Source organism: Calonectris borealis, chromosome 2, assembly GCF_964195595.1.
Source record: "Calonectris borealis chromosome 2, bCalBor7.hap1.2, whole genome shotgun sequence".
NCBI lineage: Eukaryota > Metazoa > Chordata > Aves > Procellariiformes > Procellariidae > Calonectris > Calonectris borealis.
Genome location: NC_134313.1, coordinates 462109 through 488272, shown reverse-complemented (window position 1 = coordinate 488272; position 26164 = coordinate 462109). Strand labels below are relative to the sequence as shown.

The 26164-nt window shown below is 66.1% G+C and overlaps 1 protein-coding gene and 1 long non-coding RNA gene across 2 annotated transcripts in view; both read left to right on the top strand.

The window, feature by feature from the left end:
- The window catches only part of PLEC (plectin), an 84049-nt gene that overhangs the window by 39663 nt on the left and 18222 nt on the right, over positions 1 to 26164 (top strand). Inside the window, exons 32-38 of the mRNA XM_075144518.1 lie at positions 12 to 6339; positions 15849 to 15904; positions 17600 to 17676; positions 18597 to 18811; positions 24058 to 24659; positions 25216 to 25386; positions 25573 to 25739. Of these exons, the coding sequence (XP_075000619.1) occupies positions 12 to 6339; positions 15849 to 15904; positions 17600 to 17676; positions 18597 to 18811; positions 24058 to 24659; positions 25216 to 25386; positions 25573 to 25739 (7616 nt within the window). The remainder of the gene's footprint in view (positions 1 to 11; positions 6340 to 15848; positions 15905 to 17599; positions 17677 to 18596; positions 18812 to 24057; positions 24660 to 25215; positions 25387 to 25572; positions 25740 to 26164) is intronic.
- On the top strand, positions 6865 to 9064 carry LOC142078459 (uncharacterized). Its single transcript, XR_012672200.1, has 3 exons — positions 6865 to 7007; positions 7646 to 7786; positions 8182 to 9064. It is a non-coding gene; the product is annotated as an uncharacterized LOC142078459 (long non-coding RNA).

Sequence of the window (26164 nt, the reverse complement as noted above, 5' to 3'; positions counted from 1 at the left end):
TCCCACCCCAGATGCAGGTGGCCCAGCAGGCGCAGCTCCGCCAGGAGACACAGCTCCTCCAGCAGACCTTCCTGACGGAGAAGGACGCCCTGCTGCAGAAGGAGAAGTTCATCGAGGAGGAGAAAACGAAGCTGGAGAAGCTCTTTGAAGATGAGGTGAACAAAGCCCAGAACCTGAAGGCAGAGCAGGAGCGGCAGCAGAAGGAGATGGAGCAGGAGAAGCAGCAGCTGAAAGCCATGCTGGACGAAGCCAAGAAGCATCAGCAAGAAGCGGAGGAAAACGTCCGGCACAAGCAGGAGGAGCTGCAGCAGCTGGAGAGACAGCGGCAGCAGCAGGAGAAACTCCTGGAAGAGGAGAACAAGAAGCTCAGGGAGAGGCTCGAGCAGATGCAGGAAGAGTACAAGGCCGCCCTGGCCCAGACACGAGAGATCATGATTCAGACAGATGACCTGCCCGAGGAGGCAACGGTTACGATGACACAGCTGCCAGATATCAAAGCTGTGCCCAACGGCAGAGATGCGGTGGATGGCTTAGCACAGAACGGAGAGCCAGAGTTTGCGTTTGACGGCATCCGTCAGAAGGTATCTGCAGAGAAGCTGGCTGATGCCGGCATTTTGAGCAAGGATAGCTTAGACAAGTTGGTGAAGGGCGTCGTGAGTGTTAGCGAGCTCTCGCAGAGGGAAGACATCAAGAAGTACCTGCAGGGCAAGAGCAGCATCGCCGGTTTGTTAATCAAACCCACCAATCAAAAGATGAGCATCTATGAAGCCATGAAGAAGAAGCTGCTCAGCCCAGGCACCGCACTGGTCCTCCTGGAAGCACAGGCTGCCTCCGGCTTCATAATTGACCCTGTGCGCAACGCGAGGCTCTCGGTGAACGAGGCAGTGAGAGAGGGAGTGATTGGGCCAGAACTGCACAATAAGATGCTGTCTGCTGAAAGGGCAGTAACTGGCTACAAGGATCCTTACACGGGCGACAAGATCTCCCTCTTCCAGGCCATGACGAAGGAGCTTATCGTCAGGGAGCACGGCATCCGCCTGCTCGAGGCCCAGATCGCCACCGGAGGCATCATCGATCCTGTCAACAGCCACCGCCTGCCCGTAGAAGCTGCCTACAAACGGGGCTACTTCGATGAGGAGATGAACCAGGTCCTCTCTGACCCCACTGATGACACCAAGGGCTTCTTCGACCCCAACACACAGGAGAACCTCACCTACCTGCAGCTCATGGAGAGGTGTGTGACTGACCCGGACACAGGACTATGCCTCCTGCCGCTCACTGACCAGGCAGCCAAAGCAAGAGAGCTGGTCTACACTGACAAAGAAGCTAAGGACGTCTTTAAGAAGGCCACAGTGACGGCACCATTTGGCAAGTTCCAAGGCAAGACGGTGACCATCTGGGAGATCATCAACTCTGAATACTTTACTGAGGACCAAAGGCGGGACCTGATCCAGCAGTACAGGACTGGCAAGATCACAGTGGAGAAGATCATTAAGATCATCATCACGGTTGTGGAGGAAAGCGAGAAAAAGAGCCAGATGTGCTTCGAGGGCCTCCGGGCCCCTGTGCCTGCCACTGAGCTGCTGGAAAGCAAAATCATCAACAAGGACCTCTACAACCAGCTGCACCAGGGCAAGAAGTCTGTGAAGGACGTGGCGGAGATGGAGTCTGTGCGGCAGTACCTGAAGGGCACAGGTGCCATTGCCGGTGTCCTAGTGGAGTCGACCGGCCAGAAGTTCACCTTCTATGACGCCCTGAAGAGAAACCTGCTGAAGCCAGAGATTGCCCTGTCCCTGCTGGAAGCGCAGGCAGCCACTGGCTACATCATCGACCCCGTGAGGAACAAGCTGTTCTCCGTTGACGAGGCGGTGAAGGCCGAGGTGGTAGGGCCGGAGTTTCATGAGAAGCTGCTGTCCGCAGAGAAGGCAGTGACTGGCTACAAGGATCCCTATACGGGCCAGACGGTTTCCCTCTTCCAAGCGCTCAAGAAGGGTCTCATCCCCAGTGATACCGGGGTTCGTCTGCTGGATGTCCAGCTCGCCACTGGAGGCATCATCGATCCTGTGAACAGCCACCGGCTCCCACTCGAGGTCGCCTACAAGCGGGGCTACTTGGACCCAGAAATAAATGAGGCTCTGTCCGAGCTCCGAGATGACGCCAAGGCTTTCTATTGTCCCAACACGCAAGAGCACCTCACCTACACCCAGTTGCAGAAGAACTGCCACCGTGACAAGCAGACTGGCTTCTGCCTGCTGCCCCTGTCAGACAAAGCCATCCAGTCGCAGCAGGAGGAGGTCTACACAGACAGCCAGGCGAAGGAGTGCTTTGACAAGGCAACCATAGAGGTCCCAGTGGGCAGCATGAAGGGCCAGACAATGACCATCTGGGAGCTGATCCACTCCGAATACTTCACGGAGGAGCACAGGCGGGAGCTCCTCCGACAGTACAAGACTGGCAAGGTGACCATTGAGAAGATCATCAAGATTGTGATCACCATCATCGAGGAGGCAGAGACCAAAAAGCAGGAGAAGCTAACGTTCAGCGGTCTCCGGGCACCTGTAGCCGCCAGCGAGCTGGTGGAGTCCCGCATCATCAGCAAAGCCCAGTACGAGCAGCTGAAGGAAGGCAAGAAATCAGTGAAGGACCTCTCTGAGACAGATGCGGTGAGGAGATTCCTGCATGGCAGCGACTGCATTGCCGGCGTCTATGTGGAGGCGACCAAGGAGAAGCTGAACATCTACGAGGCCATGAAGAGGAATCTACTGAGGCCCAGCACCGCTGTGGTCCTCCTGGAGGCCCAGGCAGCGACCGGGTTCTTGATTGACCCCGTGAAGAACCGGAAACTGTATGTCAACGAGGCCGTGAAGGCTGGTGTTGTCGGGCCTGAACTGCATGAGAAGCTGCTCTCTGCTGAGAAGGCTGTCACTGGGTACAAGGACCCCTACTCGGGCAACACCATCTCCATCTTCCAGGCCATGAAGAAAGGACTCATTGTCAAGGAGCACGGCATCCGCCTGCTTGAGGCCCAGATTGCCACTGGCGGCATCATCGACCCCGTACACAGCCATCGCCTCCCCGTGGAGGTGGCCTACAAGCGGGGCTACTTCGACGAGGAAATGAACCAGACCCTCTCTGACCCCACTGATGACACCAAGGGCTTCTTCGACCCCAACACCCACGAGAACCTCACCTACAGGCAGCTGAAGGAGAAGTGCATCGAGGATCCTGAGACGGGCCTGTATCTGCTGCCTCTGCGGGAGCCTGAGAAGCCTACAGTGGTGGAGACCACCCAGGTGTACACAGAGGCAGAGACGCGGAAGGTGTTTGAGGAGACGCAGGTGGACATCCCCGTGGGCAGCAGGGCAGGCTCCTCCATGTCGCTGTGGGAGATCATGCACTCAGACCTGCTGCCTGAGGAGCAGCGGAAGCAGCTCATGGAGGAGTTCCAGTCAGGCCGTGTGTCCAAGGAGCGCATGATCATCATCATCATTGAGATCATCGAAAAGACTGAGATCATCAGGCAGCAGAATCTCACGTCCTATGACTACGTCCGGCGCCGCATCACAGCCCAAGACCTCTATGAGGCCAAGATCATCTCTCTGGACATCTACAACCTGCTGAAGCAGGGCTCCAAAACCTTCCGGGAGCTCCTGGACGTGGAGACTGTCTGGAAGTACCTCTACGGGTCGGGCTGTGTGGCTGGCATCTACATCCCCTCTTCCAAGCAGAAGCTCAGTATCTACCAGGCGCTGAAGAAGGGGCTGATCAACTCCGAAGTGGCCCGCTCCCTCCTGGAGGCCCAGGCCGCCACCGGTTTCATGATTGATCCCACAAAGAATGAGATGCTGACCGTCGATGAAGCCGTCAGGAAAGGCGTGGTGGGGCCTGAAATCCATGACCGGCTCCTGTCCGCAGAGAGGGCCGTCACCGGTTACAGAGACCCATATAGTGAACAGAAGATTTCCATCTTCCAGGCCATGAAGAAAGACCTCATTCCCAGTGAAGAGGCCCTCAAGCTCCTGGACGCTCAGATAGCCACCGGTGGCATCATCGACCCGCACCTGGGCTTCCATCTGCCCCTGGAGGTGGCCTACCAGCGGGGCTTCATCAACAAGGACACGTACGACATGCTGTCCGAGCCCAGCGAGGTGCGAAGCTACATGGACCCATCCACGGAGGAGAAGCTCAGCTACACGCAGCTCCTGAAGCGGTGCCGGAAGGACGAGAACAGCGGGCTCCTCCTGCTCCCACTCTGCGACACAAGGAAGCTCACCTTCCGGGGGCTGCGAAAGCAGATCACTGTGGAGGAGCTGGTCCGTTCGCAGGTGATGGACGAAGCCACGGCCCAGCGCCTCCAGGAGGGCCTCACCTCCATTGAGGAGGTCTCTAAGAACCTGAAGAAGTTCCTGGAGGGCACCAGCTGCATTGCTGGTGTCTTTGTGGACTCCACGAAGGAGCGGCTCTCCGTGTACCAGGCGATGAAGAAAGGTATCATCAGGCCAGGCACCGCGTTTGAGCTCCTGGAAGCGCAGGCAGCCACGGGGTACGTGATTGACCCCATTAAGGGCCTCAAGCTGACAGTGGAGGAGGCTGTGCGGATGGGCATTGTGGGCCCTGAGTTCAAGGACAAGCTGCTCTCTGCTGAGAGGGCGGTCACCGGCTACCGGGATCCCTACTCTGGAAAGCTCATCTCCCTCTTCCAGGCCATGAAAAAGGGTCTGATCCTGAAGGACCACGGGATCCGCTTGCTCGAGGCCCAGATTGCAACGGGAGGCATAATCGATCCCGAGGAGAGCCACCGCCTCCCTGTGGAGATTGCCTACAAGAGAGGCCTCTTCGATGAGGAGATGAATGAGATCCTGCTGGATCCAAGCGATGACACCAAGGGCTTCTTCGACCCCAACACAGAGGAGAACCTCACCTACCTGCAGCTCATGGAGCGGTGCATCACTGACCCAGAGACCGGCCTCTGCCTCCTGCCCCTGAAGGAGAAGAAGCGGGAGAGGAAGACCTCCTCCAAGTCCTCCGTCCGCAAGCGCAGGGTGGTGATAGTCGACCCAGAGACGGGCAAGGAGATGTCTGTGTATGAAGCCTATCGCAAGGGCCTCATCGACCACCAGACCTACCTGGAGTTGTCGGAGCAGGAGTGCGAGTGGGAGGAGATCACCACCTCCTCCTCTGATGGCGTGGTGAAGTCAATGATCATCGACAGGCGCTCAGGGCGCCAGTACGACATCGACGATGCCATCGGCAAGGGCCTGATCGACCAGTCGGCCCTGGACCAGTACCGCTCGGGCACCCTCTCCATCACTGAGTTTGCAGACATGCTCTCCGGCAACATGAGTGGCTTCCGGTCGCGATCGTCCTCTGTGGGATCATCCTCCTCCTACACCGTCAGCCCGGCCCCCACGCGAACGCAGATATCTATGTGGAGTGACCCAACCGAGGAGACCGGGCCGGTGGCAGGCATCCTGGACACGGACACTCTGGAAAAGGTGTCCATCACTGAGGCAATGCGCCGCAACCTTGTGGATAACATCACGGGGCAGAGGCTGCTGGAAGCCCAGGCCTGTACCGGGGGCATCATCGACCCCAACACCGGGGATAAGTGCTCCGTTGCCGATGCGGTGAACAAGGGCCTGGTCGACAAAATCATGGTGGACCGCATAAACCTGGCACAGAAGGCCTTCTACGGCTTCGAGGACCCACGGACCAAGACGAAGATGTCGGCGGCCCAGGCCCTGAAGAAGGGCTGGCTGTACTACGAGGCCGGGCAGCGCTTCCTGGAGGTGCAGTACCTGACAGGGGGCCTGATCGAGCCCGACATCGAGGGCCGCGTCTCATTGGACGAGGCGCTGCAGAAGGGCACCATCGACACACGCACGGCCCAGAAGCTGCGGGACGTGAACACCTACTCCAAGTACCTCACCTGCCCCAAAACCAAGCTCAAGATCTCCTACAAGGACGCGATGGACCGAAGCATGATCGAGGACGGGACCGGCCTGCGGCTGCTGGAGGCCTCCTCCCAGTCCAGCAAGGGCTACTACAGTCCCTACAATGTCAGCAGTGCCGGCTCCACCTCCGGCTCGCGGTCAGGCTCCCGGACCGGGTCCCGGTCGGGCTCCAGGCGAGGTAGCTTCGACGCCACTGGCTCTGGCTTCTCCATGACCTTCTCTTCCTCCTCCTACTCTTCCTCAAGCTTTGGGCGCAGATACGCCGTGGGTCCCCGGAGCACTGTGGAGGCAGCAGCCCTCGCCTTGTCCCTCCCGAGCAGGAGCTGCGGGTGGGAAGCGAGTGGGGAGCGCCCCGGGCTGTGCGGGCCCCCGCTCCGCGTGGCCTGAAACCTGCCGGCCCCTTCCCAAGGAACCCGCCACCTCGCCTGCTCCGCATGTGGCAACGCTGCTGGCTAATCACTAGTATTTTTTTTAATTTTTAAACTCCATTCTTCTTCCAAAGCAGTGCCTAAAGTTTAACCAAAAAGACTAGACTAATATATTAATATATACGATTGTTCTGACAGTATTTGTATATTAAGAGATGAGAGAGAAAACACACTACCCTCCCAGATCTGCCGCCCCGGGAGCCTGCTGCCGTTCCTGCCCTCTGCAGAGCCAATCCCACCCAGCCGCTCGGACACCGCGAGGCAGAGCTGGAAAACAGGAAAACAGTTCCATCTTTTTGATCTAACCACTTAGCAACTCGTTTGTAATTAACCTTGCCGGCTTCATCCCCGCACCCCGAAGGAGGAGATGACCCTGTTCCCGTGGCACGCAACAGCCGGTGTGCCGGCAGGACGGAGGAGGACATCGCGGCTCCCCGCCTCTCAGCGCCAGACAGCCAAACACTCCACACCGGCCCCGGAGCTGTTGCCTGGACCCCTTCCACCCGCCTTCGGCCTGGCGCAACGAGGAGGGGGCTCTGCACTCCGGCTCCCAAGCTGCCCCAGCTCCCTGGCTCGGCCTCCCAGCACATCCCCACCCCTGCGCCGCGGAGCTGGTGCCCTGACCGTAAGTGCGCGCTGGCGCTGCCTGGTGCTTCCGCGCCGCGCGGAGGGACCTGCCTCCGCTCCGCCGCTTCGCCCGCTGAGGTGCTTCGCTGCGCGTCCGCCGCTGCCTCCGCCAGCCCGCCCGCCTGCTGGGACGCACCCGCCGCGCCTGGCTCTCCCCGCCTGCGTGGCTCGTGTCGCCTCTAGCCGGCGGCCGTGCCTGCTGCTGCCTGTCTGTCTGTCTGTCTCTCTGTGTATCTGGGAAGTGCTCTGGATAAGGTTGATTTCTTAACACTGATGTAGCTTAACGAATTGACAGGCCTCCGCCAGAGCCTGCGCCCGAGCTCAGCAGAGCCTGCTCTGCCAAAGCCAGCCCGGCTCCGTGCGCGGTTCCTGTGCCCAGACCCCAGCCACTGCCCGGCCGCGCCCCCCCCTCACCACGGGGGTTCTCCAGACCCTCTTGAGGGGTGTGGAAGCCGCAGGACCCTCCGTGCGCAGGGTGGGTCGTGGGATGCTGCAGCAGCCCGGCGTGCTCTCTTGTTAGGAAAAAGGCGGATCTCTCTAAAACTGGACTCCTCTTTTCTTCCTTGTGGTAATCCTTTTCCTCTTGGTTTTCCTCTCCTTCCCTTCTCCCGCAATAACGCGCTCTCTCTCTGGCAGACGTCTTTTTCCAGTCCCACCAAAGAAGTCCCCTTGCCGCTGGGCGAGTTCCTTAGCTGGGTCTCCGACATCAGCAAGTCGTGGATGGGCTCGAGAGGAGCCCGGGATGTGGCAGCTTCTCGGCCGTGCTTGCCAGCGCAGGTAACGCCAACCTTTCCAGTCTCTCTCTTTGGAGCCGGGGTTCCCCGCCATCCTGCGGCTCGCTGGGCTGGTGCTGGGGCTTTAGCTGGGTGCTGCGTTCTCCAGGCGGTGACACTGAGATGTCCAGCGGGCATTGTTTTCCTCCAAGTAGAGTTTGGGTACAGTTGCCCCCAGTGAAGGCTTTCCAGCCGTGGTTGTGCTAGACCAGTGCTGTGCCCCGCTGCTCCACCCGCGGGAGGGCTGGCCCCGGTCAGGAGGTGTCGCTCGCTGAGGCAGCGCGGGACGAGCAGGCTGGCGCGGGGCGGGCACGCGGCACTGCCGGCTGGGCTCGATGGCTTCATCTCATGGACCAGTCTCCGTGTCTCATCCCATCTTTTCTGTTCACTTTGTTTTAGCGTTGCTGGATGTCCATCCCAACTCCCCTCACCGCTGCCATGGAGCCCGTACCCCCGTCCTGGGGCAAGTGGGACCGCACTTGAGGACACTGGGACATGCTCCCTCTCCCTTTGCACGTGCCAGAGTCCCTGGGCAGAGACCGGGGGCCGCGCTGCCCAGGCGCGGGGGCTGCCCCGCGGCACCAGGGCCCCCCGACTGGCAGTGGGGTGCCCTGCCCACCCGCTGCCCCTGCCCCCTGGCAGCACACAGCCCCCGTCTCCCGCCACGCTCCACCGGGGCCCCGGGCAGGGGCTGAAGCAATAAGTGAAGCAGCGGTGGCAGGGCCACGCCGGCTTGGGCTGTCAGGGCCGTAGCCCCCACGCTCAGCCCCCCACGGGGCCGTAGCCCCCAAAAGGCACCTGTGCAGTTTTGCCTGGCCCTCCCCTTGCCCCATGCTAGCGTGCCCCGTGGTGCACCCCCTCCTCCCGAGGGACGGCCTCCCGGCACGGTGCCACGGCTCACCCGCGGATCTCCACAGCGCCTCTCCTCCTTCCCACCTGCTCTCATTTGCCACATGTAAATCGAGTCATGTTATTCCTCAGCATTCGTTATTATTATTCTCATTATCCAGTTTTGCTTTTGCATGACATGCTAATGTGGGCGACTCTGTACCATAGCCCAGCCTGAGCTGGGGCTCCCACTCCCTCGGGGCCCTGCGCTCCCCTGATTTCCCAATCATTTCTCATCAGGGCAGCTGGGGCTGATCAATAATCCAAAAGCATCTCTTTTTGGGGGCAAAACACTAAAACCTGACTTGTATATACCATGAAGTGTTTGTAAAACATGCAGTATGGACCCATGGCTCTCCCCAGCGAGGTCAGTAAAAGAGATCCTATGAAACCAGCCGGCAGCTCCGCGTGGTCTGTTCGCCCTCACTGCTCCCCGTGGGTGGCCGTGCCCCGGCCTCACCTCTGCGGGTGTGGGCTGGGGGCTCCCGGTCACTTCCCGCACCTTCGTGCCGTGGGCCGTACCGTCCGGGGTGCGTGCTGGCGCGAGTCGTGGTGGAGCATGCCAGGGCGCTGCAGCGGCATGCCAGGCTCGTGCACAGCCATGCCCAGCCATCCCCTCAGCGCCACGCCGCCGGGCGCAGAGCAGGGCTGCGGGGTTGTCCCCAGAGCTGCTCACGGGCCCTGGGCTGGCAGTGCTCCCGGCCCCGGGGTTTGCCTTGCGTGGCGGTGAGCGTGGGTGCAGTGGGGCCGGGGTCTCTCCTGTCCCGGGAGGCTGCAGCCCTGTGCCAGCGGGTCCCTGGTTTTGGGGATGGGGAGCAGCAGTGTGCGGGCAGAGCTGGTGGTGTGGAGGCTTCTGAGGCTGCATCCTTCACTCGGGGACAGATCCGTCCCGCCAGCGGCGGGGCTCTGGGCAGGGCAGTGCCCACTGTCCCCCAAGGTGCTCGTACCCTGTGCCAATGTGTGCTGCTGCTGTCCGAGCGGGGCGAGCCGGGGCTGTGCACACCGGTGCCTTGGGCTCTGTGCCGCGCGTCCCTGTGCTGCTGCCCGGAGCGGGCAGGCTGTGCCGTGGGTGCTCCCTTAGCCGGGTAGTGCAGGAGCCATCGCGTCTGGGATGGCAGCGGTCGGGGGCCCTGATCAGCTGTGAGGACGAGGGGCTGGGGGGGATGAGGGTGAGCTGGCCAGGCAGCCGGCCGGCGGTGAGACAGCGGGATTCGTTATGGTCAGCCTGGGCAAACCTGGGAGATGTCGGTGCAGGCGCCCACTCAGGAGATTCGCTGGCACGGACTGGGACAGCTCAAGGAGTCTTTCCAGCCCTGCGAGCCATGTGCCACTGCTCTGCCCAGGCTGGGTTTCCCCGAGCCGGGAGGCTCGTCCTGCGGCAGTGCCTCCCGCTAGGCACCGCGCCGGGAGCACCGGAGCTGCGCAGGACCTCGTAGGGGCAGCGCCTGCGCCATGCAACGTCTGGGGGCCGGTGGGGTCTGCCCGGGAGCAGCAGGACTGTGCTGGGAGTGTGTCGGCCCCTGTAGCAGCAGGGAGAGCCCGGGCTGGCCTGGGCAGATGGCAGCAGCTTGGGAGCACGTTAATTGCATTGTGCGTCTGCAATTAACAGCAGCGTCCCTCCCGCCGGCCTGCCTGCCTGCAGTGGGCTGCACCGGGATGCGGCCATTGGACACAGCCGGGGTGGGGGGACGGTGTGGGGCAGCGTCCCCTGGGCTGGGGGCAGTCACAGGCTGCTGTGCCCAGCAGCGGGGCTCAGGAGGGGTCCCAGGGAGGGCAGCAAGGACTGCACCCTGGGGTGGCATGGGCAGCCCGGGGCCGTGCTCCACCTCACTGTCCCCTCAGATATTCCCTGCTCCCCCCCACATTCCTGATCCCCCCTCAGACACCTCTCACAAACCCCATGAGACCACCGAGACCCCTCTGCATCCAGGGCTAAACTCCGTGGCCCAGCCCCACTCCATGGGCTAGAAACCCCTCGCCTCCCCACGACATCTGTGGGGTCCAGCTCCCCTTCCCGAGGTGAAAACCCCCCGGCTCCTGGGCGAATCCCCTGGGCCCAGGCTTTGGGACCAGTGCCAGTTTGCTGGAGGGGACCCCCTTCCCCCCCACATGCCCCTGAGCCCTGTGCCCATGTTGGCCCTGGCGCGGGGAGTCTCCCCGGCGTGGTGAGATGCTGGGTGTGCTGGGCTGGCACCGGGCAGGAGCTGCTCCGCCGGCCGGGGTGATGGGCGAGCCAGGGCGGTGGGATCCCACTGCGGTGCCTGGCAAAGGGACGGGCCCCGGTGTGGGGCGCAAGGGGCAAGGTGGGGAGGGACGCCCCGTGCATCCAAGCTGTCTGCTCCCAGGTGCCTGCCGGGCACACGGGGCTGCCTGCAGCCCGGTGCCGTGGGGCCGGCCGTGGGGCGAGCTGCGCAGCACGTGGGGAAGGCCTGTCCTCCTGCCTGGCGTGGCCTCCCTCATCTGTGGAGCCGTTCCAGCTGCCTCGTGCCACTCCACGTCACCCTCCTGCTCCCCCAGGACGCCCCGGCCCTCCCAAAGCCCCTTCCCGTGGGCAGCATCTGCCTCCCGTGCACTCGCCCCAGAGCCGCCTGGCTTCCCATGGGCACGGGCGGTGTTGGTGTGGAGCTGACAGGCGGCACGTGGCTGGACTGGGCATCAGCCGGGCTCGGCACAGGCGGTACGATGGCAAGCGGGGAGCTGGGGACCTGCCCCGGGGCTGGCAGTGGCTCAGCCTTTAGCTGGTCCCCAAAGCAGTCACAGCCAAATCACGCAGCATGGTGCTGCCGAGGGCTCAGGGAGGAGAAATGCGCTGTGTAGGGGAAACAGCCCCCCGTCCCCGTGCTGCCGTACCCCTGGGCAGTAGAGGGCCGGTTGCAAGGGGAGCTGGGGTCTGTGGGGCAGGATTTGGCCAAGCCCCGTGAGCTCCAGCCCTGCTGCGCCGGGGTGGTGAGCGAGCAGCGGGGCTGGGGCAGAGCCGCGGCAGGGGCTGGCAGGGCTGCCCCATCCCGTCGCGCCCTCCTGGTTGACGCGGTGGAGAGGGCCGGTCTCTGCCGCCCTGTCGGCCTTGGCACGGCTGGCTGAGCCCGCGCACTGCGTGAGGGAGTGACGGGGCGGCAGCCGGGCGAGGCAGAGCAGCAGCTCGGCCATGAGCAGCGTCAGCTGCCACGGAGCTGCACTGCGTGCTGAGCGAGCGTGTAATTGGGCCAGGCTAATTATGATGGATAACTCTATTATATTCCCGTTTTTAATGCACTGCAGCTTAGCTCACCCTGCTGACGCGCGGGCCAGAGTTCACCCCTTGCAGGCCCTCCGAGCTAAACTGTCGCGTAGCGTTAAAGCCGTGGGGCGGTGGCATGCGAAGTGCTGAACGCTGCGCTGGTCGTGGCTCTTAGCCCTGGAAGGGCTCCCTTGACCCCCAGCAGCCACCCAGCACACACAGGCATTTGCAAACAGCCTGTCACCGGCTCACACACGGCGCTGGCGGGACCGTCAGGATGCTTGCTGGGTGGGTGCGCTGCGCGGCGCTCCCAGGTGTGCTGTGGCTGAGTTGGGCTATGCCCAGGCACCGTGCGTGCCACGGCCCTGCGGTGGGGATGGTTTCTCACGGCCTGAGTGAGTGGGTCCTCGCCCGTCACTGCATGAACGGCGGCACCGTCAACCGTAGCGCCCCATACTGCCACAGTAGCCACCTCTGAGCGTGTGGGACCCGTAGCTGCCATCCCAAGCGGGGCCGTGGCAGCTGACTTGGCCCTGCTGGCACACACCAGCTGCCAGCCCCGGGCACTGCTGGCTCCAGCCCGCAGTGCGCCGCTCTGGGAACTCTCCGTACAGCTTACCCAGCAGCCACAAAGCCGAACCAGCCTCTCCCACGCCCCCCCCTCGCTGGGGCACTGAACCTTTTTTTGGGGAGATAAGCTGCCCAGCTCCGCTTCCTCCACGTGTGCAGGGACCTCGAGACACCCCCAGGCCCCACCGCTGCCGTGGGGCACGGAGCCCGCATCGCTGCAGGCAGGTGCCCGCCTCGCCCCAGCGAAATCCCGATGTGTGCCAAGGGCAGCACTGCCCGGTGGTAACACGCCCGCATCTCTGTGCTGTTGAATGGCCCGGCGCGGTCTGCGCGGGAGGCTGGTGTCGGCTGGGCTGGTGAATCCACCTCTGTCCTTGCTGCAGGTCCCGGGGGTGCGAGCCGGGCAATGGTGCTGCTTGCCCGGGAGCCTGCTCCAGAGCTGCAGCCAGCGCATCGCCCATCCCACTGGGCACCGGGCAGCTCTGCAGGCTGGGGCACCGCTGGGCGCGCAGCCAGGGTGTCCACGGTGGGAATGGTGGTGGTGCCGAGCAGCCTCGGGTCGCTCCAAGCCATGCAGCCATGGTGGGGCCGTGCAGGCAGCGCGGTGCGGGGACCGGTGCCTCCCTCCTGAGGCACCGCGTCGCTGCTGTCAGGCAGCTCCAAATCCGTTTGTTCCAGCTGTCGTGTCCCAGGGTGTAGCCGGCGCAGCCCGCTGTGCCTGGTGGCTGTCCCGGGACGGCAGCCGAGCTGGGGCTGGGGGCTGCTCCGGATCCACCCCCAATGTGCTGGGGTAGGCGGTGGCTGCGGGGACCCTCGCGGCTGTTGCCGTTGCAGGCGCGTGCAGCACCCAGCGCGCGGGCACCCCTGCACTGGTTTGGGGTTTGCTGCTCCTCGTTGTCTCGTGTCTCTCGGCATGTCCCCAGAACTCGGGCGGCCAGTCCTGCCTGTGCAGGCGTGACGCCATGCCATGTCTGGGACAGGCTGGCAGCAATAGCTGGGGCTCCAGCCCTGCCAGCCCAGGCTGGGTTTGAGCTCTGTTGCTGGAAGAGCTTTTCTCACCGCAGACGCTGTGGTCAGGCCTCCCTGTCCTGTTGTCCGCCACCCACCTGCGGCAGCATCCTCCAGCTCCCCAGCGGCGTGGGTTCCGGCAACAGGGCTGGTGCCATGTGCTGCGGGCATTGCAGCCCTGCCCGGGATGAGGGCTCATACGCAGGGCACACGCGGCCAGGGACCAGCGGTGTGGGGCAGGAGGGCTGCGGGACCATGGGTGCCGCTCTGTGGATAACTGCACCGGTCTGCACCGGAGCTGCCATGACCCTGGGTGCCTCGGTGCCCCCAGCCGCACCGTCCCAGTCCCTCCCCTGGACGCTCGCCTGGTCCCGGGGGAGGAGGGAGCTGAAATGCAGCCTGTGGCTTGGCCAGCTGGTGAGGGGCACCAGCACCAGCTCCGGGGGCAAGTGGCCCCGTCTGTGGCGTGCGTGGGCCTGTGGAGTCCCACTGTGGCAGATGGCATCATGCACACAGGGTCTGCAGCGAGCGCACGTGCTGGGGAGCACCTCTGATGTGCCGGAGCCTTGCTGGCACTTCAGCCGAGCAGAGACTGCCACTCTCCCTTTCCAGCACGGTGGAATATGGTCCTTTTTCTGTATTTACTCAGTTTTCGGGGCGTGAACAAGTCCATCTCTTCTTGACCTTCTGGGTGAGCATCCCCCAGTGTCTGATACCCTTAATCCCTGGGGAGCTCATCCCTCCTGGCTCCTCTCTGCCCAGGCAGCCCCTTTCACAGCTCTGTTCAGCTCTGACTCTGCAGCCCTGAGGACAAACGCTGCCTTTTGCTGTGACCTCGTTCGCCCCACACCCCCGTTTGCCCCATACCCCCCGCTGCTGCACTGCCCTCACTCTTGCTCCCCTGCATGCCCAGCAGCAGGTCTCGCTCCTGCCCCGGGAACCTGGTTTGTGCCTACGGGAGGAAAAGCCTTGCCAGGATGTGTCCTCGCATCCCCTTGCAGTGCAGAGGGGTCCTATCCTGTCCCCGTGAGGACGCGCCATCCCTGGTGTGCGTCCCCAGGGCCCTGACGGTGCTTAGTGGGACCTGCCCGCAGCACGAGGCCAAGAAGTGCAGGTTTATTGGGGCCCGATGCTGCGGCTCTGCGGCTGCAGCCGGTGTGAAGCAAATTGCTTGCTTACACGCACCGCGGAGCCGTAACGGTGCGCTGCAGCCCGGATCCCGAACCCTGCAGCCATGGGGAGGCTCGTGAGGCTGCGACCTGCGCTCCAGCGCAGACGGGCACAGCACGAGGCTCGGGAGCCTCTCCGTGCGCAGCCAAGGCTGGCATGGGCGGGCTGCAGGAGCAGGCACCAGGCACCAGCCCGACTCTGCTTCCCCTTTTCTTGGCAATTTGCTGCCGCTTCTGGCACAGTTTCTGACCAGACCCCTGCCCGCTGCGCCTTCCTCAGCAGCTGCATCAGTCACTGCTTCCTCCCAGAGACCCCCAGGCCCGTCCAGCCCCCTTTTCTGCCAAGCACTGGGCGCGCTGCTGGTCCTGCCCCGCCACGTTACTGGCACCTTGTCCAGGGCTGCCACTGGGGCCGGCTGGGGCAGCATCGCTGCGTGGCTTCTGCATCAAATTGGTTTTATCTCCCGTTTATCAAGCCTGTGGTCCTCAGCTGTGCACAACGTCTTGGCCATGTGGTCAACCTGTCCTTGCTCAGGTCTTGTGCTCATCACCATCTTCGTGGCACCACCGTAACCCGTGTTCACGCTTTACCTCCTGCTCCCGCAGCCTTTCTGGCAGTACCTGCACTTTCGTTCCCACACCTCAGCAGCCGCCCTCGCAGTGCCCTGGCTAAAACGAACCAGGGGTCCGCTCACGTCGCCTCCCTTGGTCCTCCGACGAAAGCGTCAGAGCTGGCTGCATCTCCCCTTCCTCCTCCTGCTGCATGCGGTGCCTTGCTGCAGCCTGGAGCCCGTCCCAGACCCTGCTGCTTGCTGCAGCACGTGCATCACCCGCGCTGGGCTCCTCCAGCCTCTCCAGGGCTCCGGCCGCTGGCACCGTGCACTTTCCCGTTTCCCTCTGTGGGATTCCCAGCGGCATCTGCAGCATCGTGGACTGCTCCCCCTCGTTATCCTCACCCAGGTGACCTGGCAAAGTGCTACCAAGGTTAATAACAGGTTAATTAACAGCAGGACTCCCAGGACTGTGTGGGGGGGTGTGCATCTCCCTCGGCCTTCAGGTACAGGCACAGTGTGAACCCTCCTGCAAACCCGGCTTCTCTGCTGGGGCACGGGGCAGCCGCTGGCATCTTCATCCTCCCCCTGTCTCCGTGCCCGTGCAGAGAGGCATTGCTCCTAGCCTTGTTTTTACGGGGCATCTCGTTCTCCTTGTTGCAGCAAAGCAGCTGGGCTCGCAGCACCGGAGCCTGGAACGGCTGCAGGCTCTGCACAAGGTGCGCGGGCTCCGAGCCGGCTGGTGGCAGAGCCAGGGCCCTGGGAAGCCTCCAACGGCTTGGGCGGCTGCTCGCAGCAGGAGGCGCAGCCAGAGGTGACCTTGGGGGTGTCTTCCGCAAACATGGTTCCTGGGTTGGCGAGCTCCGGCAGGTGCCTCTCCCCGCAGTGCTGCAAGAGAAAGGCTCGCAGGGCTGATAACGTTATCTTTACGACTGCAGCCGTGCCATCCCGGCCCTTCTGGTGCTGGCACAGAAGCAAAGGAGGTTTCTGCTGGGAAACGCTGGTCCCCGAGGGAGCTGGGGGGGGAGGCGGCGGGGGGAGTCAGAGGGCAGGCGCCCGCGGCACCGCGTCTCCCTAAGCTGGGCTGCATCTTGGGGAAGAGAGAGGGGGAGAAAGGGTGCAGCTCGAAGGTGCTGGGGGGACTGCCTCTCCTGCGCAGCGTGGCTTTGCCCCTGCCAGCCCCACGCGGCACCCGTGCCGTGGCTGGACCTCCCTGGGGTGCCCTGGCTCAGCTCTGCTGGTGTCCCAGCCTGGAGCAGGCTGAGCCCCGCTGCCGGTGCCTGAGGGCGGCAGCTCCTGCCGTACCTGCAGGCTCTTGGCAAACCGTGGTGAATGGCCTTGGCACGCCACGCTCCCCACAGGGCTCTGTTAATGCAGCCCCTTGTTTGCCCCAGCACGTGCAGGAGCAGGGTGCCGCAGGTGGTCATGTGTGCCCAGAAACATGCCACGGGGCCACGTGTGCTGTCTGTGCACGGCCACGTGCAACGGGCTCTGCGGGCTGCTCCGGGGCGCTGGCTGCCGTGGTTCGAGGGGCGCTGCCCATCCCCGTGCCTTTTCTTTGTGTCCGAGATGCCGTTGCTCTGTGCCTCTGCAGTGGGCCGGCTCCACTGTCCAGGGTGCTCCGAGGGTGCACAGGGTGCCTGAGGCTGATTCGGGTTCAACCCATAATGCTGGAAAAGCCCCAAAACCAGGATGATCCTCTCTCGCCGGCTCCCACGTCCTGCCTCCCCGAGACCTGCTGCCTCCGGCAGATACTGCCTGGCCTCCAGCCGTGCTGGGGCAGAGGGGCCTGATCCTGTGCGTGGGGCTGGGGGAATGGGGTGGTTGTGGGGACGGTGGAAGTACGAAGCAGGCAAGCGGTGGAGCCCCTGGTCAGGCTGGGAAGCGCTGTGGGTCAGTTTGCCGTGGCCCAGTTTGGGCTCAGCCAGGTACCGGACCATGGGCTCTGCAGCACATGGCCCTGCGAGGGGCAGATGTAGGGACATTGGGGACCAGTGACCCAAACGGGCCGAAGGGACTGGCAGGTGTAGCTGGCAGCAAGTGAGATCTGGGAGCAATCCCGGGTAAAAAAGGGTTGGGGAAATTCGGGAGTGCTGCGGGAGCTGCTGCGTCGAGTGGTGCTCATCCCAGCAGAGGAGACCGAGACGAGCAGAGCCAAAACCCGCAGGTACCGGCAATGGCTGGCAGGCGACGGCTGGAAGGGTCAGGGGTCCCGGCCAGGGGTGCTCTGCCCTGGCTGGTGAGGGTGGGCCGGCGGCTGCCCCTCTGTGGGAAGGGCAGTCTGTGAGGGGGATACAGCGACACCCCGAGACGTCTGCGCGGGTGTGCCAGGGGGGCCTGGCGGAGCCTCGTCCTCCTGCCCCTCTGCCAGGTCCTGACACCCCGTCACGCCCGTCCCTCTGCTCTCCTTGCAGAAGTGCTGTGCTGTGGATGATGCCGGTCTCTCCGGAAAGAGCATGGAGGGGTCGTCGCCGGACAGGGAGATGGAGAGGTACGGGTGCCGCTGGGTGCAGCGCAACAAGCCGAGGCGCCTTGTCAGGGCAGGTCAGGGCTGGGGTCTGCATGTGCGTGCGTGGGCATCTGCACCACGATGATGGGAGCGGGGATGAATCCTGCACTGCCCCAGGGGTCTGGGTCAGCCACCGGGATGGGGAGGGTGCAGGGAAACATCCCCCCCAGGGCGAGCAGGGATGGGACCAGGCACAGCCGCGAGCACTGGGTGCGGGCATGGGGAGCTGGGGGCCATGGGGATGGTGCTGGGTTTATCTCGCCAATGGCACGGACTCGGGGAGAGGCGCCAGCAGTGAACCCGGCCGAGGCCGTCAGCCCCGGGAGCACTCCCCTTGCCAGGCGTCCCCTGCCAAGGGGCACACGGGGCTGGGGGCGGCTCGGGGGTGCCTGCCCCCGGTGTGCGGGGACTGGTGCTGGGCAAGGCAGGGGCAGATGTGGCTGAGTGGGCACCGGCCGCGCCGGCAGGCTGGGATGCAAGGCTGGTTATGGAGCATGGAGCCTGCGAGGGGTGTCCGGAGTCTCCTGGGAGCAGAGCCGCAGAGCTGCCTGCCCTGGCGTCCACACTGGCCGGCCGGTCGGGTGCATGGGGTGCTCATGGTGGGGTTGCCTGTGGGGTCCTTATGCCCCTGGTTCCCTGGTCCCCAGACTCGTAGAGCCACCCTCTCCCCAGAGCAGCGCGGGGGAGAGGCAGGCGCTGCAGGCAGAGAGGTGCTGGCAGCCCTGGGCACCATTTCATCCCTCTCCCATGCAAGAGCAGCCGAGGGGGTCCCGGGCAGAGATGCCCCTTGGCAGAGGTCCGAGCAGGGCAGGCGGCAGAGGCTGGGGCTCAGTGCGGTGCCAGGCAGGGGAGGTGGCGGCTGTGCAGCCCTGCAGCCCAGCGTGTCCCCGCTGTCTCCCCAGAGCGTGGCAGCAGGGCGAGTGGACAGAGCGGAGGCTGGAAGTGCACGAGCAGCTGCTGGCCCTGCGGCACTGGCTGGATGCTATGGAGAAGAGGCTGCCCACCCTGCCGGAGCCCGACCCTGCCCTGCAGGTAATGGGCTCGTCCCTGGGTGCGCAGCAGCCGGCAGAACTGCTCAGAGCCAGGCAGGACCTAGCCCACGTCTCCACCGAGGCTGGTGAGGTCTTAGTCCCTGGAAGGGAGGATGGTGCCTGGCCATGGCCAGCTGGGAGACCCTTCGGCACAGCCCTGCAAACCTGCTGGTGATACCCGCGGGCCAGGCAGGGTCCCATGTCCCCGTTCCTGCTCCCCAGCCCGACTGCTCGCCCAGCCGTGCACGGGGTGTGCAGCCATGCACGGGGGGTGTGCAGCCGTGTCCTCCTGCCCAGGTGAGGAGTATGCATCCATGCGAGGGGTGTACAGCCATGCACGGGGTGTGTGCAGCCGTGTCCCCCTGCCCAGCTGAGGAGTATGCATCCATGCGAGGGGTGTACAGCCATGCCCGGGGTGTGCAGCCGTGCACGGGGGGTGTGCAGCCGTGTCCCCCTGCCCAGCTGAGGAGTATGCATCCATGCGAGGGGTGTACAGCCATGCACAGGGTGTGCAGCCGTGCACAGGCTGTGTGCAGCCGTGTCCCCCTGCCCAGGTGAGGGGTGTGCAGCCATGCAAGGAGTGTGCAACCATGCACGGGGCATGTGGCCATGCAAGGTGTGTGCAGCCATGTCCCTCTGCCCAGGCGAAGTGTGTGCAGCCATTCGAGGGGTATCCCCCTGCCCAGGCATGTGCAATGGTGTCCCCGCTGTCCAGACCTCGTGCCCCTCTGCTCGCCGCCCCCCTGCCTGGAGCCAGGAGAGCGCTAGCGAGTGTGTGTCCTTCCCCAGCCTCCGGCCGGCACAGGCCGCCAGCTCCCGCCACCTCGTCTGCGCGGAGCAGTAGCGGGAGCACCCGGCGGCGGGGGCTGCCCTGGCCAGCCCCTCCTCGCCGCCCTGCGAACAGTCCCTCGCCGGCTCCTTTTGTTCTGGGCCTGGCCAGCACACGGGCTCCCTCCGCACACATGACAGCACAAACTGAAAGGGCCATTCATCCCGGCCCCGGCACAGACAAAGCCGAGGCCGAGGAGAAACCCACCCGGCTCCCGGGATCTGAGGCTGCGGATTCCAGCCGACCGCTCTCGCCCAGTGCCCCGCGCTGGGCTCCCTCTGCCCGGGGCGCCCGTGCCACCCCCAGCCCGGTACCTGGGGCTGCGGAGCGTGCCAGGCGAGCTCCTGGCAGGCGCGCAGGACAGGAGGCAGCAAGTTGCTCCACCGAAGGAGCCGGCTCATTGCCCCCTGCCCAGCCCCTGCCATGCGGGCTCCTGGCCGGGTGCTGTGGGGTGCCCGGGGTGCCTCGCCAGTGCAGTGGCTGAGCCTGGCAGTCCCGAGGCTTGTGTGTGCTCCCCGTGGGGCAGCAGGGAGGAGGGTGGGAGCTGCGCTGCTGGAGGTGGTGGACAGAGCCATGGGGCTCAAGGCAGCAGGCAAGGGGAGCAGCCCCCCAGGCCAGCCCCTCTGTGTGGTGCTCAGCGGACCAACATCTCCCCCAGCATAGAAGCAACCGGGAGCACCTAGGTGCTCAGCACTATCAGCCAGGCCCAGCTCCTGCCTGGTCAGCCCGGTGGGGATGCCCAGAGCACGCAGGGGAGCCCACACCTCGGCAGGGCACCCGTGCATGCATCCAGCGCTGGGTGCTGAGCTCCTCGCTGCTGGCAGCAGGAAGTCACTGGAGCCAAGCCGGGAAGATGATGCGGTGCTGCAGGAGAGCCCAGGATATGCTAATTCCCTGCAGCGTCTCCAGCAGCCAAACAGACAAAGCCCCTGGCTGCTTTCAGGAAAGCCCAAGGGAGCCCCATCCATCAGCGCAGTGCGACGCTCCTTGCAGCGGCCCCTGGGCTCCCCGGGGCCCGGCAAGGGGCACCTGCTCCTTTGTGCGGGGCAGGACACCCGCCCTGGAGGTCGTCTCGCCAGCTGTGGGGCCCCTGTGCCGGACCTGGGTCCAGGCAAGCTGAGGATGGGGCTCGCACCACGTGCACCACGGAGAGGAGCAGACCCCCACCCTGGCACCTCTGGCAGCCCCTTGCCCCCCCAGCCCCTCCTGCATCCAGGGCAGAGGCAGGAGGGGGTCCCTGAGCTCCAGGCCTGGAGGGCCCTGGCTCTCCGGGGGAGGCGGGTGGTGGGCTTTGCCGTAGCATCTCTGCAGCCCAGCCCCATCCCTGCCCTGCTCCGCCGAGCCCACCCGCCCCGGCTGAGGACACCCCGCACCCGCAAAGCAGCCGGGGCGTGGGGCCATGCCTGCAGCTCTGGCTGGCAGCGCCATGATCTGGGGGGCCGAAGCTGGGGCGGGGTGTGCGTGCACCCCGGAGGGGCTGTGCTACTGAGGGGCTGTGCCGCTGTGGGGCTGCGCCGGTACGGGCCTGTGCTGCCGTGGGGCTGTGCCGCCGTGGGGCTGTGCCGCGGTGGGGCTGTGCCGCCGTGGGGCTGTGCCGCCGTGGGGCTGTGCCGCCGTGGGGCTGTGCTGCCGTGGGGCTGTGCTGCCGTGGGGCTGTGCCGCCGTGGGGCTGTGCTGCCGTGGGCTGTGCCGCCGTGGGGCTGTGCCGTCGTGGGGCTGTGCTGCCGTGGGCTGTGCCGCCGTGGGGCTGTGCCACCGTGGGGCTGTGCTGCCGTGGGCTGTGCCGCCGTGGGGCTGTGCCGCCGTGGGGCTGTGCTGCCGTGGGCTGTGCCGCCGTGGGGCTGTGCTGCCGTGGGGCTGTGCTGCCGTGGGCTGTGCCGCCGTGGGGCTGTGCTGCCGTGGGGCTGCGGGTGCAGGCACGCAGGGGATGCAGTGCGTGCACGGGTGCGGGGCAGGCGCCGCCCGGGTCAGGGACGGATCCTGCCCTCTCCAGCCGGTGCCGGTGCGGGAGCAGGTGCGGGCGGCGGCAGGTGCGGGGGGGCCGGGCTGCTCCCCCGGGGGCAGCGCCGCGCGGGGCGGGTGGTGGGAACGGCGCTGCTCCCCTCCCCCCGCGCGGGATGGCTGCGAGTCCCCGGGGGTTTCCCCGGTAACGGCGCCGTTCGGCGCGCAAAGGGTTAACGCGGGCGGCCGTATTGTACCAGCGGGGTGTGCGGCGGGGTCAGCCCCGCCGCGCCGAGCCGAGCCGTGCCGGTGCCGTGCCGAGCCGAGCCGTGCCAAGCCGCGCCGGAGGGTCCCGCCCGCCCGGGGCCGCCCGGGGCCGCCCGGGGCCGCCGCGTCCCCCCGCACCGCCCGGCCGCGGGGCGCAGCGCACAAAGGCGGCGGCGGGACCGGGGCGGGCGATGCCCGGGCGCCGGTAACGGGGTCCGAGCTCCGCTCCGCTCCGCTCCGCTCCGCCGCTCCGCACGGGCCGGGCCGAGCCGGGTTCCCCCGCGCGTCCCCGCGCCCCGGCTCCGCCCGCCGGCTCGGCCCCCGCGATGGCCCGGCGGCGCGGCGGGTAGCGGGGGCGGTGGAGCCCCCCCGGCCCGGCCCGGCCCCATGGACGCCCGGCTCCGCCGACGGGTGAGTGTCGGGACAGCCCGGCGGGGCGGGGGGCGCCGGGGAGGCTCCGGTGCGTCTCCGTGTCCGCGCCCGCGTCCGTGCCCGTGTCCGTGGCCCCGGACCCTGCGCGGGCGGGAGCCGAGGGCCGGCGGAGAGACCGCGGGGGTGCGTGGGGCCGGGCCGGGCGGGCGGGTGCGGGGCTACGGGCAGGGCATCCCCGCCGCGGGGACAGCCCGCCCCGGGGGCAGCTGTGTCCCCGCGGCCGGGGCTGGTTGCCGGCGAGGGGAGGCCGGGGATCCCCGGAGCGTGTGGTGCTGGTGCAGAGGTCGCCGCGAATCACCCCTCGCCCGCCTGCTGGCCCTGGCGTGGCCCTCCACCCGTTCTGCCCTGTGGGAGCCCGTCCACGCAGGTCGAGTGGGGGGTGACGGGGACACTGCTGGGGCTGCGGGATGCTGCGCGTGGGGCTGCACGACCTCCTGGGCAAACGTGTCAGGGCCCCGCTGCGAGGTGCAGCCGCGTATAAGTGTGCACAGCAACCCCGTGCACAGGGACTCTGCCCGTGGCGTGTGCCACGGTGTGCGTGCGGGGGCTCGGTGGGTGCGCACTGCTCGGAGGTGCTCTGGCCACGGAGGAGTGTGCACCCCGGGGTGCGCGGCTGCTGTGGCTGCGCGTACGCGTGGAGCCTGTGTGCTCCTGTTGCGTGTGCACGCAGCTGACGTGGGCATGTTTGCATGTCTCGTGTAGCCCTGTTGATGCAGGCGTGCGGTGGCGTGGGGTCTCTGCCTGTTGCTCGGTGTGCGGCGGCGGTGTGTGTGTGGCAGAGCAGGGTGGGGGGGTGTGAAGCGTGGTGTCCATGTGAGGAGCGCGGTCCTGCTGCGGTGTGCGTGGTCATGTGTGTGTGTGCAGAGTGTGTGCACGCTGCATGGCCTTTGGTGGGTGCCCGCAGCACCCAGGCCCGCACCGGGTGTGGGATGCCCAGCCAGAGGGGTGTGAGCAGAAGGGTCCATGGTGTGAGGAGGTACGCGTGCATGCAGAGCCCAGCCTGGGTGGGGGAGTGTCAGTGCCCCAACCCGATGTGGGTGGGTGCAGATGTGTGTGTGCCTGTGGAAGCCCGTGGGGTATGTGTGTGCGTGCACGGAGGTGTGTGCGTGCACAGGGGTGTGCGCCCAGTGCCGGCCAGGAGGGTCTGGGTGGTGGGTCCGGGCGCAGGCAGCGGTGGGCCTGGGCGCAAGCAGTGCTGCAGCTGCGGTGGAGCTCTGGCCAGGGGCTGGCGTGGGAGGGTCTTGCTGGGTGGCGTGGGGGATTTATGGCTGCGGCAGGGTGGGGATGCTGCCTGCCTGCCTGCCTGCTGGGTGGGTGCTCCCAGATGGATGGTGCCCAGCCCCGCTCCCCCCAGCAGATCCCCGGGGCTGCCTTTGTCAGGCCCTGCAGACAGATGGCTCTTTTCTCCCTGCTCCGCTGGCCTCCGAGTTAATCTAATGGCACAAAGCGATGCCGGTCGGGAGCATCTGCCTGTCTGCTGGGTGCCCTGCGCTGCCTCCCAGTACCCTTTATTTACATGTCTGTTAACGAAACATGCCCGCCGGTGCCCCACGCACTGCCAGCCGAGGGGTGGCAACGCCACATATTCCTCAGGATCCCCTCCCTCTGCTTGGCCCTAGGTGACGGCCAGTGCCTCGTCCCTCCCTGTCCCCAGTGCCCCGGTTCTCAGCAGCCCTTTGCTCAGGGAGGCTGGGACCCCCCCAAAGCCTGTGCAGGAATTTGGGCAGCACCAGCAGCCACCCAGGGCAAAGGCACAGCTGGGAGTGGGGGCGGGAGGGGGTGGCCCTGGGCGCAGGACGGGGTCTGGGTGCCATGCAGCCCCACGGTGGCTCCGATAACGCGCGTCCTCCTGGCTTGTTTCAGGCCGGGATCTGAGGTGGGGGCCTGGTGCCCGTGCCTGTGCCATGGGGAACTCGGTGAGCCGGCCCAGCTGCCTGGGCGAGAAGAGCCGGCGGTCAGAGGAGCTCCTCCGGGAGCCGCAGCTCCAGGACCTGGGGCTGGACACGGGGCAGCCGCCCGGCAGGAGCATCACGGAGGCTTGGCCGGGGCCGCTGGAGAAGCCGCTGGCACCGGTGGAGAACGGCTGGAGCCCGGTGCCCGGTGCCATCCGGAGCCGTCCGGGCAGTCCCGTGCTGAAGCGCAGCCAGTCGGAGGTGGCGGTACAGAACGGGAGCATGGCCTGCATCCCGCTCAAGGGGCAGGGGCAGGCGGCGGGCGCAGCCTGGACGCCCCCCCGGGCCAGTGCCCCGCGGAGTGCCTGGTCGTGGAAACCTGTCACCACCCGGGAGGTGACGGAGGTGACGGAGGTGACCGAGACCATCGTGACGGAGATCGTGGAGGTGACTGAGTACCCAGCCAGCGAGAAGGGCGGGGAGCCCCTGGTCACCCGGACGGTCACGGTGCTGACAGAGTGCGCGGGGGAGCTGGTGGCCGGCAGCCGCTCTGGACACACGGATGCCGCAGAGGTGACTGCCGGGCAGGGACCCTCGCTGCAGAGGATGCTGTGCCGGCCCCACGCCACACGCCGTCCCCGGCAGGGCTGCTCTGCCAGCACGGTTGTCTCCGCAAGCGAGTCTTGGCCTTTGTCTCCCCCGGCCGGGGCTCCTGTACGGGCAGGGTTGGCGGCCCCTGGCCCCAGCGCTTCAGCGCGGCGCTGGGTGCACCGGGTGCTGGAAGATGGGGCCAGCCCCCTCCCCTCTGCTGCGGCTGGTGGGGACTCAACCCTGCTGCGTGTTTGGAGGGGGTATGCACGGCGTGGGGTGCACCTGGGGTGTGCAGCCCTTGCTTTGGGGAGCCCCGCAGGCAGCGCCCAGTCCTTCGGCCCCGAGGAGAGCCCATCCTGGCACAGCCCTGCCAATGGGGCGAGCAGGGGACGCGGGGCAGGACCTGGGCAGGGCCGGGTCCTCCGTCGCCGGCATTGCCTCCCAGATAGGGCATGGTGGGGAGGGGCACACCCCAGCCCCACGGCTGCCCCACACTGCCCCCCGCCTGCCCGGGCGACTCAGCCATCTCTCTCCCCAGGTGTCCCTGCGGGCTGTCGCTGATCTGGAGGAGGCGGCGGGCGCGGAGCGAGCCCAGGATACGCTGGAGAGCTTGCTGGCCTGGGTGGCGGACATGGAGGAGCTGGTGAGCAACCAGAAGCCGCCCTCGGCGGAGGTGAAGGTGACGAAGGCCCAACTGGAGGAGCAGAAGGTCAGCAGATCCGGGCTGGCGCGTCCCACCCACGCTGCTCTCCAGCCAGGGATTAGGAGGCTGGGGGACCGGGGGCAGAGCGGCTGTTCTGGGGCTGCCGACTCTGCCCGCGGCACTGGGCTGTGCTGAGGCGGTGTGGGAGGAAGGGGTGTCCCCGGCACAGCGCCGTGCCCCACTGCCTTGCAGCTCCTGAAGCGGCTGCTGGAGGAGCGGAGGCCGCGGGTGGAGCTCGTCCTGCAGGACAGACCTGGGCTGCCCATGCACGGCTCCGGCACGGTGGCGCTCGCGGGGAGTGGCAGCCTCTCCGGCCTCGCGGAGAAGTGGGGCAAGCTGATGCAGGAGGCTGAAACCAGGTGGGTCAGGGCTGAGACCTTGGTCGGTGGGGTCGGCAGCTCCATCCCCGCCTGCACAGGCTCTCCTGACAGCCAGCAGCGGGCTGCGGTGCTGCGACCTGCCTGCAGCAGCGTTCCCTGCCCCGCTTGGGCCAGGGACTGTCCCCAGCCCAGGTGCCGGGGCTGCACCGTGCCCCGCAGACCACACTGCTCCAGCCGTGTGTGGTGCAGGGTTGGTCCCTGCAGCCTCCCTGGGGCTCTGCCGGCCGGGGATGCACCATCACCCGGCCCTCCCCGCTGCCAGCAAGTGAGGGGCTCAATCCGGAGCGGTTCAGGCAGGCACGGTGCAGAGCAGCAGGCGAGGGCTCTGCTTTGGGACAGGCTCTCGCCGTGTCTTTCCCCTCCTTCCTAGCGCTGGGGTCAGCGGGTCTGTGGCTCTGCGGCTG